Source organism: Telmatherina bonti (assembly GCF_933228915.1).
Source record: "Telmatherina bonti genome assembly, chromosome: 14".
In the NCBI taxonomy this organism is placed as follows: domain Eukaryota; kingdom Metazoa; phylum Chordata; class Actinopteri; order Atheriniformes; family Telmatherinidae; genus Telmatherina; species Telmatherina bonti.
The window spans coordinates 39,836,304-39,854,304 of record NC_136612.1 but is presented as its reverse complement, the minus strand read 5'-3'; the positions used below and the strand labels follow the sequence as shown (position 1 = coordinate 39,854,304).

Genomic DNA, 18,001 nt, shown 5'->3' with positions numbered 1-18,001 from the left:
GAAATCAGTGTGTGTGTAAGTTTGCTCATATGGTGGCAAGTCCCGTGAAAGATCTGCAAATGGTAAAGTGGTTGTAGGATCCACATATCTGATGTACCTAGCATCAAAATTATAAACACACATTGCTGTCCACACTAGTTAATGATTCAGCAAATTTTCTCAAGTCAATGTCTAAGAACAAGAATATATATATATATATATATATATATATATATATATATATATATATATATATATATATATATATATATATATATATTAAAGATTGAAAATCAGATCACGGGCATTTCTCCAAAAGATGACAGTAAAGCCTGGTTCAGGCAGACTCTGTTAGATGAGACAGAACGTGCCTGGATGGACCAGGAAAGAAAAGAATATTATCTTCCTCTAACAGTTTAGTGAAGAGGAGGTTAGAGATTAAATGACAAATATGTATTATTGCAGAGTTCAGCTAATTTTAAGAACTTCAGAAAGAACTGTTAGAGGCCGAGGATGAGTTCAGAGCACATCTAACATGTTTACATGTATTTTACAAACTACTTTTCAGTTCCTCCTGTGTTTAATAGCTGTTTGTGCGGTTCTTCCTAAAGCTTTTGTATCAACATAAAAGCCACTCTTTGTGCGAATGCGGAACCCTTTTCCTAGAGGAAACACAATTCTATCATCTGAGAAGATTTTTAAGTGTAACAACACATTGGAAGAAGTAAAGAATAAACCGAAAGATGAGGGACGTGATGTGTGGCGTTGGGAGCTGATTCTGTTGGGTTGGTGTGCATTGCGTGGACTGGATGGGCTTGAGCTTCTGTTTAATCCCTTTCAGACATTAAATGGTGACTTTTTTTTCTTTAAGATTACAGTTATTTTATGTTTATGTCTAGTATGACTAAATATATTGACGTTGACTGAAAATAAACGGAGAAAGACTTTGGGCTGTGCTTGTTAAATACCCAGCTGAGAGATGTTGAATATAAGCGTAATGTTAGAGGGAAAAAAGAGGTAAAATCTCAAGCTTTAAAACAGAAACGACACACCAACATCATCTTCATCTGTTAAAGCTGCGTTATCTTCTTGGCGAGGTCATGTTCAGCTTTCCCAGGGAAACACTGACTTATGGATCCACTGCCACTATAGTCTCACACAGATACAGTTATAATCCAGAGTCCAGGATTTTCACAGCACAGAACATGGTCCATATGATATGTTTAACAGTATTCAACAGAAGAACATTATAATTATGAGACTATAATCACATGACTAAATGATTCAGATGCAGCAGAAGCTCGTCTGCTGCACGGCGTCGACCACGGCAGCTCACCACCCCTTTAACCCTTGTCAGCATGCACCATGGTCTCCACAGGGACCCCAACATGTTAACATGCCCGAGGGGGATTCAGGGGGTGAACTGGGGAAGGGGGAGTTTTGGTCTGGACCACTGCAGAGTTCTGTTTGTCACACATGCTGTCAGTCAGGACACTGGAGCAGAAACGGTCCCTACAACATGCTGCAACACTCCACCTCCCTCCTGTGTCAGCTCTGAGTCCTGGAGCAGGACCTGATATGCAGATGTGACTGCAGGGACCCGGCCGCTGCTGATGGGGCCCGGGGATCCCAGAACCAGAGGGTCTGGCAGAGCCCTGCTGGTTGTGACTGTGAACAGTGTGGATATGGATTTTATGGTGGACATGTGGGCTTGGTTTTCACCTTTGACCTCTGGAGGTGATGGGTCCTCCTTGTCCTCAGACTGACTGTGGGATTTTCTGGAAGTAAAAGACTAACGGATGTGGCCGGCAGGCAGCACGAGTCCCACCCCGACTACAGAGTCAGATGATGTTTTCTGTGTGAGACTATAGTGGCAGTGGATCCATAAGTCAGTGTTTCCCTGGGAAAGCTGAACATGACCTCGCCAAGAAGATAACGCAGCTTTAACACTTCAAGACGATGTTGGTGTGCCGTTCCTGTTTTAAAGCTTGAGATTTTACCTCTTTTTTTTTCTTCCTATAACACCATGCTTATTTTCATCATCTCTCAGCTGGGTATTTAACAAGCACAGGCCAAATGTCTTTCTCCGTTTATTTTCAGTCATCGTCAATTTATTTAGTCATACAAGACATAAACTGGGACTGGGGACTGGGTCCAGCTGTAGGGGGGTGTATCCATGCGGACCATGTTCACGCTGCACTTTGGTGAAACCAGCCAAACCAGTAGAATAATATCTCCCCATTCCCACCAGAGGTGGCGCTGCACTAGTATTTAGCAGAAGAGAGGACCAGACCGGCGTGAAGAAGAAAACTTTCCTCCACCTGCCAGTTAAACATGGAGACCAAACTATGGCTGTTTTGGGTTTTTATTGTGTCTTATGCAAGTATACTGCAGAAATCCACTGCAACAATGGACGCAGTATGAACACCAGACGAGGCAGAGGACCCTTAACGCCATCGCTATGGATTTACCCACCAACTACAGTTCATGTTTTGCTCTTTATGTGGACAATGATTTTGTTGCTGCTATGAACATTGTTTTCTTTCTCCCTCAGATTATCTGTTTTTTATGGTCCCCTGATAATTGTCAGTTCTTTCATTGGAGATGGTGCTGGTGGTGTTCTGTTTCCTTGCAGGCAGACCATCAGTTTTTTTTTATAGATTGATTGCTGATTTGAACCTATCTAACTGGTGTCTCCTTGCCCTCATTCCCTCTCTTCTCATTGCTTTATTGTGGTTCTTTCCAATTTACTTTTGCCTTTCTTTGTCTTCCAACCTTCTTCTACAGCATTAATATCCAGCAATAGAGAAAATTTAAATAGAGAATAATGTGTAAATGTCATGTATGTCATAAAGCTGCTCTTGGCAAAGCAAATTTTTTGGCACAACACAGGAGCGAAATTACCATTCTGCTTGCTATGATGCTGGAAAGGACAAAGGAGAAAAAAGTCCAGCTAAACTAAAAATAAATGTGAGGTTCAGGTGAGTTTGACTGGGATTATTCTGTGTCCTGGTTCTGTGCTGGCAGGAGTATTTCGTCTGCATTCTCCATTTACCAACACTCTCCAACATCGGGCTTGATCAGTCCTCACAGATACAGGTGGACTCATACACTTGTAGTACTCAGTCGTAGGCTACTTACTGGTGGTGTTATAGTGGATACCATTGAACTGTTCAGGACATGGTCTGGAAATCAGCTCTCCTGCTGTACTCCGAGGCCAACAGGTCCCAATACCATCCACAGACAGGTCACAGTATAGACCTGCAGACAGACAGATGGCAACATCAGGTCTAGGGTCCTGTGTTGTGGAAAACTTCCTGCTTTGGTTAACTTTATTAAACAAGTGATTTTTTTTTTTTATCAACATAGGAATATTTTAATTGATGCTGTGGGAGGGTGCAGAAGGAAGAGAAGGGAATGTCCTTTCAGAAGAAGCAGTTTTACTCTGGCATTGTCATGTTTTCAGGCAATGAAAAAACATTCTGATTCTTTATGGAGAAAAATCTGAGTATCATCTGCAATGTATTGTGGAAAAATTGACCAAGGAGACTACGTTAGTTGGAAAAAGATTAAAAAGCTTTAATAGAAAAAGACAAGTAAATAAACAGGTGAATAAAAGAAGATTAAAATAGTTCCAGTTGCAACCGAAGAAACCATTCAAAAGACGTTTCTGGCAGAGTTTTGAAGGGGTTCTGACCCAAGGTCAAAGTGTCTTTTGAAACCATAGTCTTTGGAAAGGCTGACTCCACGAAGATGATTAAAAAGTGTCGCCATTATTCATTGATTCATTTTCTTGACCGCCTAGTCCAATCAAGGATTGCAGGGAAGCTGGAGCTTAGCCTAGCAATTAGTCAGCGAGAGGCAGAGAGCAATGTTGAGTTGTAAATGTAGGTACCACAATCAGAACTCACACACTGAGGTGGAACACAAGAATAATGATGCTGAGCATGTAAGAAATACCAGTAAGAACAGAGTATAAGAAGATAAACTGTGGAATTTCTCTACAATAGAAACTGATTTTAACTACGATAATCATACGTTCATAAAGGAAGCATGCAGAATGTAAAATACAAATCCAAGTACAGAACTCTGATATATAAAGAAGATGAATCATTTACATGAACAAACTGAAATCTGTCAGATAAAAATGAGCAAAACCTGCCTTACCCAGTTCCTTAAATCCCAATTAAATGTTCCAACATCAACAGCAGAATGTTGTGATCAATACTGCAGATTGCAACAGAGATCTAAAACATCTCTTCTAAAAGATCTCTTCTTGTAGACCACACTGAGTCAGCCTTTTCTAGATCAGACTCAGACTCTTTTAGACCAGGCTGACTCAGGCTTTTTCTAGACCAGACCCAGTCAGACTCTTCTAGACCAGACAGAGTCAGGCTTTTCTAGACCTGGTTTACCTGGACATGCTGACGTTGCGGTAACGTATTGTGTCATTTCCTGTTTCCCTAGCGTGTCACTGCGGATTGCTACGAGCCGTTGGCTCCTTTAACTTCTTTCTAACGTCTATCTATTGTTAACCAACCACTCACTTTAGCGCACAATATCTTCCCAAACCACTGTTCTATATATTGCATTTATTTTCGGGATCTTCGGCTTTCTGTTTACTGACTTAAACAGCTCAAGCACTCGGTTTTAGCATGGCTGCTAGCTCTCTTCCCACACCCCGGTCCCCTGCCTTTTCTTGCTCGGTGTGTCTGATGTTTAGCTACTCCTCCGCCTCCTTTAGTGATAACGGTAGGTGTATTAAGTGTAGCAGCTTGGCAGCCTTGGAGGCGAGGCTCTGCGAGTTAGAAGCCCAGTTCCGCACTCAGTTAGGGAAGCAGTTAGTCAGCAAGCCCCCGTTAGCCAGTGCGGAGCTACCAGCCAGGGCAGCTAGCCCACCTAGCGGTCCCTCAGCAGTTCCCGCGCAGCCGGGAGCCGAGGCGGGCTGGACGACGGTCAGGCGGAAGCGTAGCCCCAAACCAAAACCCACTGGCCACCACCGACCTGTTCACGTTTCTAACAGATTTTCCCCGCTCGGCGACACACCCGCTGAGGCAGAAACCCTGATTATAGGTAGTTCCATAGTCAGAAACGTGGCTCTAGAGACACCGGGGACCATAGTCAAATGCATTCCTGGGGCCAGAGCGGGCGACGTCGAATCGTATTTGAAACTGCTGGCTAAGGCTAAACGTAAATACCGTAAGATTGTAATTCACGTCGGCGGTAACGACACCCGGTTGCGCCAATCGGAGGTCACTAAAATTAATGTTGCTTTGGTGTGTAACTTTGCCAAGAGCATGTCGGACTCCGTAGTTTTCTCTGGTCCCTTGCCAAATTTAATCAGCGATGACATGTTTAGCCGCATGTCATCCTTCAACCGCTGGTTGTCTAGGTGGTGTCCCGATAACAACGTGGGTTTTATAGATAATTGAAGTGCTTTTTGGGGAAACCCTGGTCTTATTAGGAGAGTTGGCATCCATCCCACGTTGGATGGAGCCGCTCTCTTATCTAGCAATATGGACTCTTTTATTAGTCAGCTAAATTGACAACTCGGGGTTGGGACCAGGAGGCAGAATTGTAGTCCTACACACTTTTCTGCAGCTTCCCACCTGCCGCCGCCCACCCAAAACCCCATTCCGACCTTATACAACTTCCCAGCAGTAAGAATTAAACACAAAAACACTTCTGGGGTTAATCGTGAAAACCTCATAAAAATAAAAACAATGGATCTAATAAAATCAGAAAATAAGACGATAAAGTGTAGCCTACTGAATATCAGATCCCTCCCAAATAAGTCTTTCTTAGTCAATGACTTGATAGGTGATCACCACATTGATTTATTCTGTCTTACGGAAACCTGGTTACAGCAAGAGGATTATGTTAGTATTAATGAAGCTACGCCAGCTAACTATTTAAACTTTCACATTCCTAGAACTACAGGCAGAGGAGGAGGTGTTGCAGCTATTTTTAAGTCAGAATTATTAATTAATCCTAAGCACAAAACTAACTATAAATCCTTTGAATTCCTGACATTAAATTTATCTCATCCAAAATGGAATTGAGAGAAACCGCTCCTTTTAGCATTAGTGTATCGCCCACCTGGACCTTACTCCGAGTTTCTGACCGAATTCTCTGATCTCTTGTCTGAGTTAGTGCTGACTACTGATAAAGTCATTGTACTAGGTGATTTTAATATTCATGTTGACCATGAAAATGATAGTTTAAACATTTCCTTTAGCTCTATTCTAAACTCAGTTGGGTTTTCACAAAATGTCCATGGAGCCACTCACTCTCATGGTCATACTCTTGATCTGGTTCTAACATCTGGTATTGAGACTGATAAGCTCAAAGTTTTTCCTCAAAACCCTGTCTTGTCCGATCACTTCTTATTAACCTTTGAATTCACTTTATTTGATTACTCACTGACCAAAAATAAATTCTACTATAGTAGATGTTTATCAGACAATAATATTACAAAATTTAAACAATCAATTGAATAAATTTTTTCCCCTCTACCATGTGTTAGCATGACTGAGAGTCCCCCTTTAAGCCTTACTCCTGCTCAGATTGATCAACATGCTGATACTATAACAGCTTCAATGCGTACAACCTTGGATAATGTTGCTCCCCTAAAGAAGAAGAAATTAGGTAAGATTATGAAGGCTCCCTGGTTTAATTCCCAGCTTCGAGCTCTAAAACAGGCATCAAGGCGTTTGGAAAACAGATGGCGTTCATCAGGACTAGAGGAGTCTCACTTAACCTGGAAAGAAAGTTTAATCGTATACAAAAAAGCCTTACGTACGGCAAGAACAGCTTATTATTCATCATTGATAGAGGAAAACAAAAACAACCCTCGGTTTCTTTTCAGCACTGTAGCCAGGCTTACTAGGAGCCGGAGCGCTGTGGAGCCATGTATTCCTTTCTCACTTAGCTGTGATGATTTCATGTATTTTTTCAGGAATAAAATTGACACTATTAGAGATCAAATTCACAATACTCTTCCTTCTACCTATAATGTTGAGCCTGTTGTGGTCTCTGAAGCATCCTTAGAACCAGGATCTGACTTGTGTCTAAATAGTTTCTGTCCTGTCCAACCCTCTGAATTAACTAAAATAATAGCTTCATCTAAACCATCCACCTGTATCTTAGACCCTCTCCCAACGAGCCTCTTTAAGGACATTTTCCCTTTAATTAATACATCACTACTAAGTCTTATCAATATGTCTTTAGTGACAGGATATGTACCACAATCATTTAAAACTGCTGTAATCAAGCCTTTACTTAAAAAGCAATCGCTGGATCCAGAGGTGATAGCAAATTATAGACCTATATCTAACCTCCCGTTTATGTCCAAAATTCTGGAGAAAATAGTTTCAGCTCAGCTACATGCCCACCTGAGCAGAAATAATTTATGCGAGGAGTTTCAGTCAGGATTTAGAGCTCATCATAGTACTGAGACGGCATTGGTGAAAGTTACTAATGACCTTCTTATGGCCTCAGACAAAGGACTTGTGTCCGTACTTATCTTGCTTGATCTTAGTGCTGCATTTGATACAGTCGATCATAACATTCTGTTACAGAGACTAGAACAGGTGATTGGAATTACAGGTACAGCGTTAAGCTGGTTTAAATCATATTTATCTGATAGACTTCAGTTCGTTCATGTAAATGACAAGTCCTCCTCCCAAACTACAGTAAGTCATGGAGTTCCTCAAGGTTCTGTACTTGGACCAATACTCTTCACGCTATATATGCTCCCTTTAGGCAAAATTATTAGACAGCATGGAATAAACTTTCATTGTTATGCAGATGATACTCAGATATACTTATCCTTTAAACCAGATGGAACAAATCAGCCCGATAGGCTACAAAACTGTCTCATAGACATAAAGACTTGGATGTCTAGAAATTTTCTCCTCTTAAACTCAGATAAGACTGAAGTAATTCTCTTTGGATCTGAAAAACTCAGAGCTAAATTTTCCGGTTTTGTAATGAACCTGGATGGCATTACTTTAGCTTCCAGTGCTACAGTGAGAAACCTTGGAGTAATATTTGACCCTGACCTGTCCTTTGGCCCACATATTAAGCAGGTTACTAAAACAGCCTTCTTTCATTTACGTAATATAGCCAAAATTAGGGACATTCTGTCTCAGAGTGATGCAGAAAAACTGGTTCACGCTTTTGTTACTTCGAGACTAGATTACTGTAACTCTCTATTACTGGGCTGTCCTAAATATGCCCTGAAAACCCTTCAGCTGATCCAGAATTCTGCAGCCAGAGTCCTGACCAGAACCAGCATGAGAGATCATATTTCTCCAGTTTTAGCCTCTCTTCATTGGCTGCCTGTTGAATCTAGAATAGAATTTAAAATCCTTCCCCTTACATATAAAGCCCTCCACAGCCAGGCACCACTATATATCAAAGACCTCATAGTTCCTTATATACCAAGCAGAGTACTTCGTTCGCAGACTGCAGGCTTACTTGTGGTTCCTAGAGTCTCAAAGAGCCGAGCAGGAGGCAGAGCCTTTGGTTATCAGGCCCCTCTCTTATGGAATAAGCTCCCAGTTAGTGTTAGGGAAGCAGACACCCTCCCCACCTTTAAGACTAGGCTGAAGACTTATCTTTTTGATAAGTCCTATAGCTAGGGATGGTTAGCATCCCTTAGTTATGCTGCTATAGGTTTAGACTGCTGAGGGACATTTCCTGATACACTGAGCTTCTTTCTTTTTCTCTTTATCTCTCTCTTTTACCCCCCCCCCCCCCCCCCCCCCCATAACAGTGTAGCATCATTAACATGTATGTCTCCTGTCTCAGCAGGTCTCCCTGGCCGGGAGTAGCAGTTCCTGTTGTCTGTTGTCTTTCTGTCCTCTTCCCCCCACACAGCAGAGGCAGATGGCTGCCTGTCCTGAGCCGGGTTCTGCCGTAGGTTTCCTTCCTGTTAAAAGGGAGTTTTTTCCTTCCCACTGTCGCCAGTGTGCTTGCTCAGGATGGGAGATTGAGTTGGACTCAACTCAATCTGTTGGTTTCCTTATATAGGCTGTTATGAATTGGCCTTCATTATGTTTTCCACTCTGTCTGTAAAGCGTCTTGAGATGGCATTGCTGTGATTTGACGCTATATAAATAAAGTTGAATTGATTGAATTGAATTGAATACACCATAATAAGGTAAGACACTTTTAGTCCAGACTGAGTTAGGCTTTTCTAGACCAGACTGACTCAGGCTTTTATTGACCAGACTGGGTCAGACTTTTTTAGGCCAGAATGAGTCAGGCTTTTCTAGACCAGACTTAGATAGACATTTTTAGACCAAACAGAGTCAGGCTTTTCTAGACCAGACAAAGTCAGGTTTTTCTAGGCCAGACTGACTCAGGGTTTTTCTAGACCAGACAGAGTCAGGCTTTTCTAGACCAGACTAACTCAGGCTTTTTCTAGACCAGACTGAGTCATGCTTTTCTAGACAAAAATAAGGTCAGATACTTTTCGACCAGACTCAGTGAGACTCTTTTAGAACAGACAGAGTCCGCCAGAGTCCAGGCTGGAGCCTGGAGCCAGGCCTGGGGGTGGGGCACGAGCGTCAGGTGGCCGGGCCTTTACCCATGGGGCCCGGTCGGACTCAGTCAGAAAGGGTTACATGGGCCCCGCCTCCCGTGGGCTCACTATCTGCGGGAGGAGCCGTAGGGGTCGGGTGCAGTGTGAGCTGGGCGGCAGCAAGGGGCGGGGACCCTGGCGGTCCGATCCCCGGCTGCAGAAGCTGGCTCTAGTGATGTGGAACGTCACCTCTCTGGTGGGGAAGGAGCCTGAGCTTGTGCGCAAGGTTGAGCGGTTCCGACTAGATATAGTTGGACTCACCTCGACGCATGGCTTGAGCTCTGGAACCAGAACCCTCGAGAGGGGCTGGACCTTCTTCCACTCTGGAGTTGCTCATGGTGAGAGGCGCCGAGCAGGTGTGGGCATTCTCATCAGCCCCCAGCTTGGTGCCTGCACGTTGGGGTTTACCCCGGTGGATGAAAGGGTAGTTTCCCTCCGTTTTGTTATTGGACTTCTGTGCTCGTCATGGATTGTCCATAACGAACACCATGTTCCAACATAAGAGTGTCCATATGTACTCCTGGCATCAGGATTCCCTGGGCCGCAGTTCGATGATGGATTTTGTAGTCGTATCGTCGGACCTGCGGCCACATGCCTTGTACACTTGGGTGAAGAGGGGGGCGGAGCTTCAACTGATCACCACCTGGTGGTGAGTTGGCTCAGATGGTGGGGGAGGAAGCCGGTCAGATCTGGCAGGCCCAAACGTGTTGTGAGGGTCTGCTGGGAACGTCTGGCCCCTATCATAGAGTCCCCTGTCAGAGCGAGCTTCAACTCCCACCTTCAGCAGAGCTTCAACCATGTCCCGAGTGAGGCGGGGGACATTGAGTCTGAATGGGCTGTGTTCCGTGTCTCTATTGTTGAAGCGGCCAGCCGGAGCTGTGGCTGTAAGGTCGTTGGTGCCTGTCGTGGCGGTAATCCCAGGACTCGTTGGTGGACACCAGCAGTGAGGGATGCCGTCAAGCTGAAGAAGGAGTCCTATCGGGCCTTCTTGGCCTGTGGGACTCTGGAGGCAGCTGATGGGTACCGACAGGCAAAGCGGCATTTGGCTTCGGCTGTTGCAGAGGCAAAAACTCGGGCATGGGAGGAGTTCGGCGAGGCCATGAAGAAAGACTTCCGGACGGCTTCGAGGAGATTCTGGTCCACCATCCGGCAGCTCAGGAGGGGGAAGCAGTGCTCCATCAACACTGTGTACAGTGGAGATGGGGAGCTGCTGACCTCAACTCAGGACGTTGTGGGTCGGTGGAGGGAATACTTCGAAGACCTCCTCAGTCCTACCAACACGTCCTCCGATGAGGAAGCAGAGCTGGGGGACTCAGGGGTGGACTCTCCTATCTCTGGGGCTGAAGTCGCTGAGGTGGTCAAAAAGCTCCTTGGTGGCAAGGCCCCGGGGGTGGATGAGATCCGCCCAGAGTTCCTTAAGGCTCTGGATGCTGTGGGGCTGTCCTGGCTGACATGCCTCTGCAGCATCGCGTGGACATCGGGGACAGTGCCACTGGACTGGGGTGGTGGTCCCCCTTTTTAAGAAGGGGGACCGGAGGGTGTGTTCCAATTACAGGGGAATCACACTCCTCAGCCTCCCTGGTAAGGTCTATTCAGGGGTCCTGGAGAGGAGGGTCCGCCGGATAGTCGAATCCCGGATTGAGGAGGAGCAGTGGGGTTTTCGTCCTGGTCGTGGAACAGTGGACCAGCTCTATACCCTCTTTGGGGTCCTGGAGGGGGTATGGGAGTTTGCCCAACCAGTCTACATGTGCTTTGTGGACCTGGAGAAGGCATTCGACCGTGTCCCCCAGGGGCTCCTGTGGGGGGTACTCCGGGAGTATGGGGTACCGGACCCCCTTGTACGAGCTGTCCGGTCCCTGTACGACAGGTGTCAGAGCTTGGTCCACATTGCCGGCAGTAAGTTGGATTAGTTTCCGGTGAGGGTTGGACTCCGCCAAGGCTGCCCTTTATCACCGATTCTGTTCATAACTTATATGGACAGAATTTCTAGGCGCAGCCGAGGTGTTGAGGGGATCCGACTTGGTGGCCTCAGGATTGGGTCCCTGCTTTTTGCAGATGACGTGGTCCTGTTGGCTTCATCTGGTCGTGATCTCCAGCTCTCGCTTGAGCGATTCGCAGCCGAGTGTGAAGCGGCTGGGATGAGAATCAGCACCTCCAAATCTGAGACCATGGTCCTCAGCCGGAATAAGGTGGATTGCCCTCTTCGGGTCGGGAGTCAGGTCCTGCCTCAAGTGGAGGAGTTTAAATATCTCGGGGTCTTGTTCACGAGTGAGGGAAAGATGGAGCATGAGATCGACAGACAGATCGGTGCGGCGTCTGCAGTAATGCGGGCTCTGTGCCGGTCTGTCGTGGTGAAGAAGGAGCTGAGCCAGAAGGCGAAGCTCTCGATTTACCAGTCGATCTACGTAGACGTAGACGTTAGAGATAGGGTGAGGAGCTCGGTCATCCGGGAGGAGATCAGAGTAGAGCCGCTGCTCCTCCGCATCGAGAGGAACCAGTTGAGGTGGCTCGGGCATCTGGTCAGGATGCCTCCTGGACCTCCCTGGTGAGGTGTTCCAGGCACGTCCCTCGGGGAGGAGACCCCGGGGAAGACCCAGGACATGCTGGAGGGATTATATCTCTCGGCTGGCCTGGGAACGCCTCGGGATCCCCCCGCAGAGTTGGTAAATGTGGCTGGGGAGAGGGAAGTCTGGGCTTCCCTGCTTAGGCTGCTGCCCCCGCGACCCGACCCCGGATAAGCGGCAGACGATGGATGGATGGATGGACTCAGTCAGACACTTTTAGACCAGGCAGAGTCAGGCTTTTTGTAGACCAGACTAAGGCAGGCTTTTCTAGACAAGACTCAGTCAGACTCATCCCCAGACCTGAAATCACTGTTCCTATCTTGAAGTTGCAATTCCACCTCTTATGACGTCCAAGGTTTTGGATAAACTGGGATGTTTTTACCTCAGTGACGCCCTCAGCACAGTGCTTAATGTAGCTCAGCACAGCTGAGGCATATACTTCCAGGTACTGATGTGTGAAGATGCCCGAGACAAAGCAGTCCTTCAGATTTTCCGAGGCGCCAACAGGCCCTGTTGCAACAGCTTGGCTCATACGGGGGGATTTTTTCCTGTTGTGTAAGCTGGTGTCATGAGCATATTTTACATGTCGGTAAAACTTCAGGAGCAGTGTCTCTAATGGTGTGTTCAGAGAACAAACACATTTTTAGTGTCAAGAGCGTCAAGAGCGGCAGGTTTCCATGTAAAGTCTATGTGGAGGCGCGTCAAGTAGGCATCAAGCATTCTTGCGTCGCGTTTTGAGGGCCGGCGCCAAGAAGGTTTTTTTTAAGGTTTACGTGCGGAACGTGACTCAAAAGCCAGAGATGGTAAATGTGAACTTTGGCCGCTTGACGCGGGGCGTCAACCAATCAGAGCGATCAACTGGCAGGTCCTGGAGGATTCCTGTGGTGAACCCAGACACGGTGTGGAGACGTCCTACGACAGCGTTCCTCATGCGGCTCTCTTGACTCTGGCACTATCATAGTAATAAACTCTCTTGGAACCTACTTTGGTCTACATTTGGTGGTCATATATCCAGGTCCTAGGGAGCAATGTCCATCAATGGTCTGAGTATTGTGCACCAGCTCATGTTAATAGAGGTGCATCAAGCCCCTCCGTTGCTCTTACCACTGTCTCTGTCATGCCTGTGAGCTGTGCGGCCCTCCAGGTGAATAGCCATGTCTGGATAGGATGAGCTAAGACATGTTTCCGTAAACAGCAGACGGCAACAGTCCTGGGGGAGCCTGTTTGATGCAGCTTCAACTCATTCATTTGTTGACAATGGATCGGGTATTTCAGACAAAAACACGAGGAAGTAGCAGTTTTTGAGGTTACTTTTTCATCCGTAGTTTGACGGCTGCCCTGCAGTCGCATTTCTGTTTTCTCTCCCCCAGACACTTCCTTCTCCTGCCAACTGTAATTGACTATCCACACGAGCCTTGTGTTTGCACTATATCGGGCAGTATGTCATGAAATCGGACAAAAGCACAGTTTACAGAGTGTTCACTCTGTAAACACTCTGTTCACTAGGAGAATTGCACGACTGTAGAAAGGGTTTGTGTGACAAAACGACCGTACAACAACAAGTAACAACAAAAAAAGAGAGGAGCTGCAAGCTGCTGGCATCCATCTTTCCATCTCTCTTCCTTTGCTTTTGATGAGTCTTTACTTTTCTAATGTTCCTGGGTGGAAACGATAGTTTGGCATTTTTGTTTGTACAGAATTGTCAACATGGATGCTAAACTCACGCAGCACAGTAAGCGAAGTAAAATGATGTGAGTCATAGTGGACTGGATTGATGTGGCCTGTGATGAACTGGGTTAGTGTGAGCATTTAAATCAGCATGTTACATTTTTACATTCCATACTTTGTGGTCTTAGAAGTCAGGTCTTCATGACATGCTGGAGAACCTGAAGAGAGGATCATGTTGAACATCATACCCACCAGAGGAGACTAAGCTCATGCTCTTAATTGTAAAGGAGAAGAACCAGCCTGTTAGTACTGACCTGAAGAGTTCCTGATGGTGGTTTGGTTCAGCGCCACCAATGTTCTCGCTGAAAAAGAGAAGACGGTAGGTTCATTCCTTTTGTCAGCTTGCCAGAAAATTTGAGAATTAAAACTGAAGACAGAATGCTACCTGTGAAGTTAGTGGACCAGAGGGTCTCACATGTAAACCCAGCTGGAGAGACTTCCCCAACCAGCAACAGGGACACATAAACCATCTGAAAACACAGGGATGAAGACATATTCACAATAAGACAGTTAGCAGTTAGCCAGCAGATAACCAACAGTTAGCCAGCAGATAACCTACAGTTAGCCAGCAGATAACCAACAGTTAGCCAGCAGTTAGCCAGCAGATAACCTACAGTTAGCCAGCAGATAACCAACAGTTAGCCAGCAGTTAGCCAACAGTTAGCCAGCAGATAACCTACAGTTAGCCAGCAGATAACCAACAGTTAGCCAGCAGTTAGCCAACAGTTAGCTAGCAGATAACCAACAGTTAGCCAGCAGTTAGCCAACAGTTAGCTAGCAGATAACCAACAGTTAGCCAGCAGTTAGCCAACAGTTAGCTAGCAGATAACCAACAGTTAGCCAGCAGTTAGCCAACAGTTAGCTAGCAGATAACCAACAGTTAGCCAGCAGTTAGCCAACAGTTAGCTAGCAGATAACCAACAGTTAGCCAGCAGTTAGCCAACAGTTAGCTAGCAGATAACCAACAGTTAGCCAGCAGTTAGCCAGCAGATAACCAACAGTTAGCCAGCAGCTAGCCAGCAGATAACCTACAGTTAGCCAGCAGCTAGCCAGCAGATAACCAACAGTTAGCCAGCAGCTAGCCAGCAGATAACCTACAGTTAGCCAGCAGCTAGCCAGCAGATAACCAACAGTTAGCCAGCAGCTAGCCAGCAGATAACCAACAGTTAGCCAGCAGTTAGCCAGCAGATAATCAACAGTTAGCCAGCAGTTAGCCAACAGTTAGCCAGCAGATAACCAACAGTTAGCCAGCAGTTAGCCAGCAGATAGCCAGCAGTTAGTCAGCAGTTAGCCAGCGGGATCCATCAGGATCATGTAGACCAGGTCCTCCATCAGGGACAAGTAGACCAGGTCCTCCATCAGGATCAGGTAGACCAGGTCATCCATCAGGATCATGTAGACCAGGTCCTTCACCAGGATCAGGTAGACCAGGTCATCCATCAGGATCATGTAGACCAGGTCCTTCACCAGGATCAGGTAGACCACGTCCTCCATCACGGACAGGTAGACCAGGTCCTCCATCAGGATCAGGTAGACCAGGTCCTCCATCAGGATCAGGTAGACCAGGTCCTCCATCAGGGACAGGAAGACCAGGTCCTCCATCAGGATCAGGTAGACCAGGTCCTCCATCAGGATCAGGTAGACCAGGTCCTCCATCAGGGACAGGTAGACCAGGTCCGCCATCAGGGACAGGTAGACCAGGTCATCCATCAGGATCATGTAGACCAGGTCCTTCACTAGGATCAGGTAGACCACGTCCTCCATCACGGACAGGAAGACCAGGTCCTCCATCAGGATCAGGTAGACCATGTCCTCCATCAGGGACAAGCAGACCAGGTCCTCCATCAGGGACAGGTAGACCAGGTCCTCCATCAGGATCAGGTAGACCAGGTCCTCCATCAGGATCAGGTAGACCATGTCCTCCATCAGGGACAAGTAGACCAGGTCCTCCATCAGGATCAGGTAGACCATGTCCTCCATCAGGGACAAGCAGACCAGGTCCTCCATCAGGGACAGGTAGACCAGGTCCTCCATCAGGATCAGGTAGACCAGGTCCTCCATCAGGATCAGGTAGACCATGTCCTCCATCAGGGACAAGTAGACCAGGTCCTCCATCAGGATCAGGTAGACCAGGTCCTCCATCAGGATCAGGTATACCACGTCCACCATCACGGACAGGAAGACCATGTCCTCCATCAGGGACAGGTAGACCAGGTCCTCCATCAGGGACAGGTAGACCAGGTCCTCATCAGGATCTGGTAGACCACGTCCTCCATAACGGACAGGAAGACCAGGTCCTCCATCAGGATCAGGTAGACCAAGTCCTCCATCAGGGACAGGTAGACCAGGTCCTCCATCAGGGACAGGTAGACCAGGTCCTCCATCAGGGAGGTCGTAAAAGTAGGTCCATCGCCTTTTACGACCACTAGGGGCAGTTTGGCTCTTTGCTTATGGTACTTGACCTGTACTTGAGCTGCTCCCACAACTGTCACTGGATGCCCTGTATAAGTCTCCAACTTGATTCTCACTGGTTTAATGTTGGGGGTTTTGCTTGATTTCCACATTGTTTTAAATGTCTTTTCACTCATCACGGTGAGACTGCAGCCGGTATCAATCTCAAAAGTCACTCTTTTGCCATTTAGTTTCATACTCTCAGTGTATGGCTCAACTTTTCTTAGGGGCATTTCACTCATGCGCCCTAGCTGGAACTTCATTCTTTGTAATGTGAAAGGATCTTCATCAGAACTATCCGAGTTGCTTTCCTCTTGCCTTTCTTTAACATTATGTGAACGATAGCCTGAACGAGCTTGCTCCTTTTTAACACCAGGTTTAGCATTTCCTTTTTGCTTGGTTTTGTTTCGACAAGCTTTGGCAATATGGCCCACTTTTCCGCATGCATGACATTTCTCTTGTTTGAACTTACATTCTGATGCCTTGTGTTGTCCTTTGCACCGGTAACACTCTGGAACACTGCCGCTCTTGAACGCGCCTCCCTGATGCGTGCCTTTGTTTGTCTTGAAGCACTTCACAGTTGCGCTTGGATTTTGGAGGTCATGTGCATTTTTATTGGCGGTTTCAGCAGCTACTGCAATGGACAAGGCTTTTTCACATGTTAAATCTGCTTCTGCTAGGAGTCGTCTTTGGATACGGTCGTCATTAATTCCACATACGATCCTATCTCTCAATTTTTGCTCCAACGTGTTGGCATAATTACAGTCCTGTGCAAGCCTGCGCAGTTCTGCTACATAATCCACGACTGATTCATTTGGCTTACGACTGCGGGAATCAAACTTGTACCTCTGGACGATTTCACTTGGCTTTGGGTCGAAGTGGTTTTTCAGCAACGATACCAGCTCTGTGTAAGTCTTCTCTTTTGGTTTACTCGGGCTGAGGAGATTCCGTATTAAACTGTATGTAGATGCGCCAACTACACTGAGGAGTATAGCTCTCTGCTTATCCCCGTTATCAATCTCATTGGCCTCAAAAAACTGATCCATTATTTCACAGTATTCTTCCCAGCTTTGATTTTTAGCATCAAACGCTGCTAGAGTGCCGATGGTCACCATCTTTTCTGTAACTTACGGTGCTCTCCCCCCTTATAAAGTCTTTAGCCCGACAGCCACGTCCTTACTGTGCCATCCTGTTTGTCCTCGTCGCCAAAAAGATGTTACATCGTGGCCGAAATAAAGGTGCAACACATCTCAAGTTTTTTCTCAACTTTACTCGGCGGGTGCACACATTACAAGCACAGTTTTTTTTCTTTTGCATAGCTTGTTCTGCGGTTCTCAGCATAACACCGCCTACAACAAAGTAACATTAAGGCGAGTTCGCCCTCTACTGGTGTAGCGTATAAAATATATAAAACATAACTAAATGTTTCCAATAATATTCAGTATACCACAGACAGGTAGACCAGGTCCTCCATCAGGGACAGGTAGACCAGGTCCTCCATCAGTCTGACCACATGTTTTCACCATAGACTGTATAAAAGATGGGTGGAGCCTGCATGACGTCACCCGTAGGTTTCTGAAGATCTGAATTGAAGCTCGGTGGGCGGTTCCGACATCGCCATCTTGGCAGGAGCATGCGTGTCGTCTCTTCCGGAAAATACAAATATGGGCAAAGAGGTGGAGCTGAGAGG

The 18,001-nt window shown here is 46.4% G+C and overlaps 1 protein-coding gene across 1 annotated transcript in view; it reads right to left on the bottom strand.

The window, feature by feature from the left end:
- Positions 1-17,426, bottom strand: part of LOC306765707 (uncharacterized protein) — a gene marked incomplete at its 5' end in the record, with an annotated part of 42,455 nt that extends 25,029 nt beyond the window's left edge. Inside the window, 4 exons of the mRNA XM_079253192.1 lie at positions 3,121-3,240; positions 14,115-14,162; positions 14,246-14,330; positions 16,329-17,426. Of these exons, the coding sequence (XP_079109318.1) occupies positions 3,121-3,240; positions 14,115-14,162; positions 14,246-14,330; positions 16,329-17,426 (1,351 nt within the window). The remainder of the gene's footprint in view (positions 1-3,120; positions 3,241-14,114; positions 14,163-14,245; positions 14,331-16,328) is intronic.
- Positions 17,427-18,001: the final 575 nt, after the last annotated feature.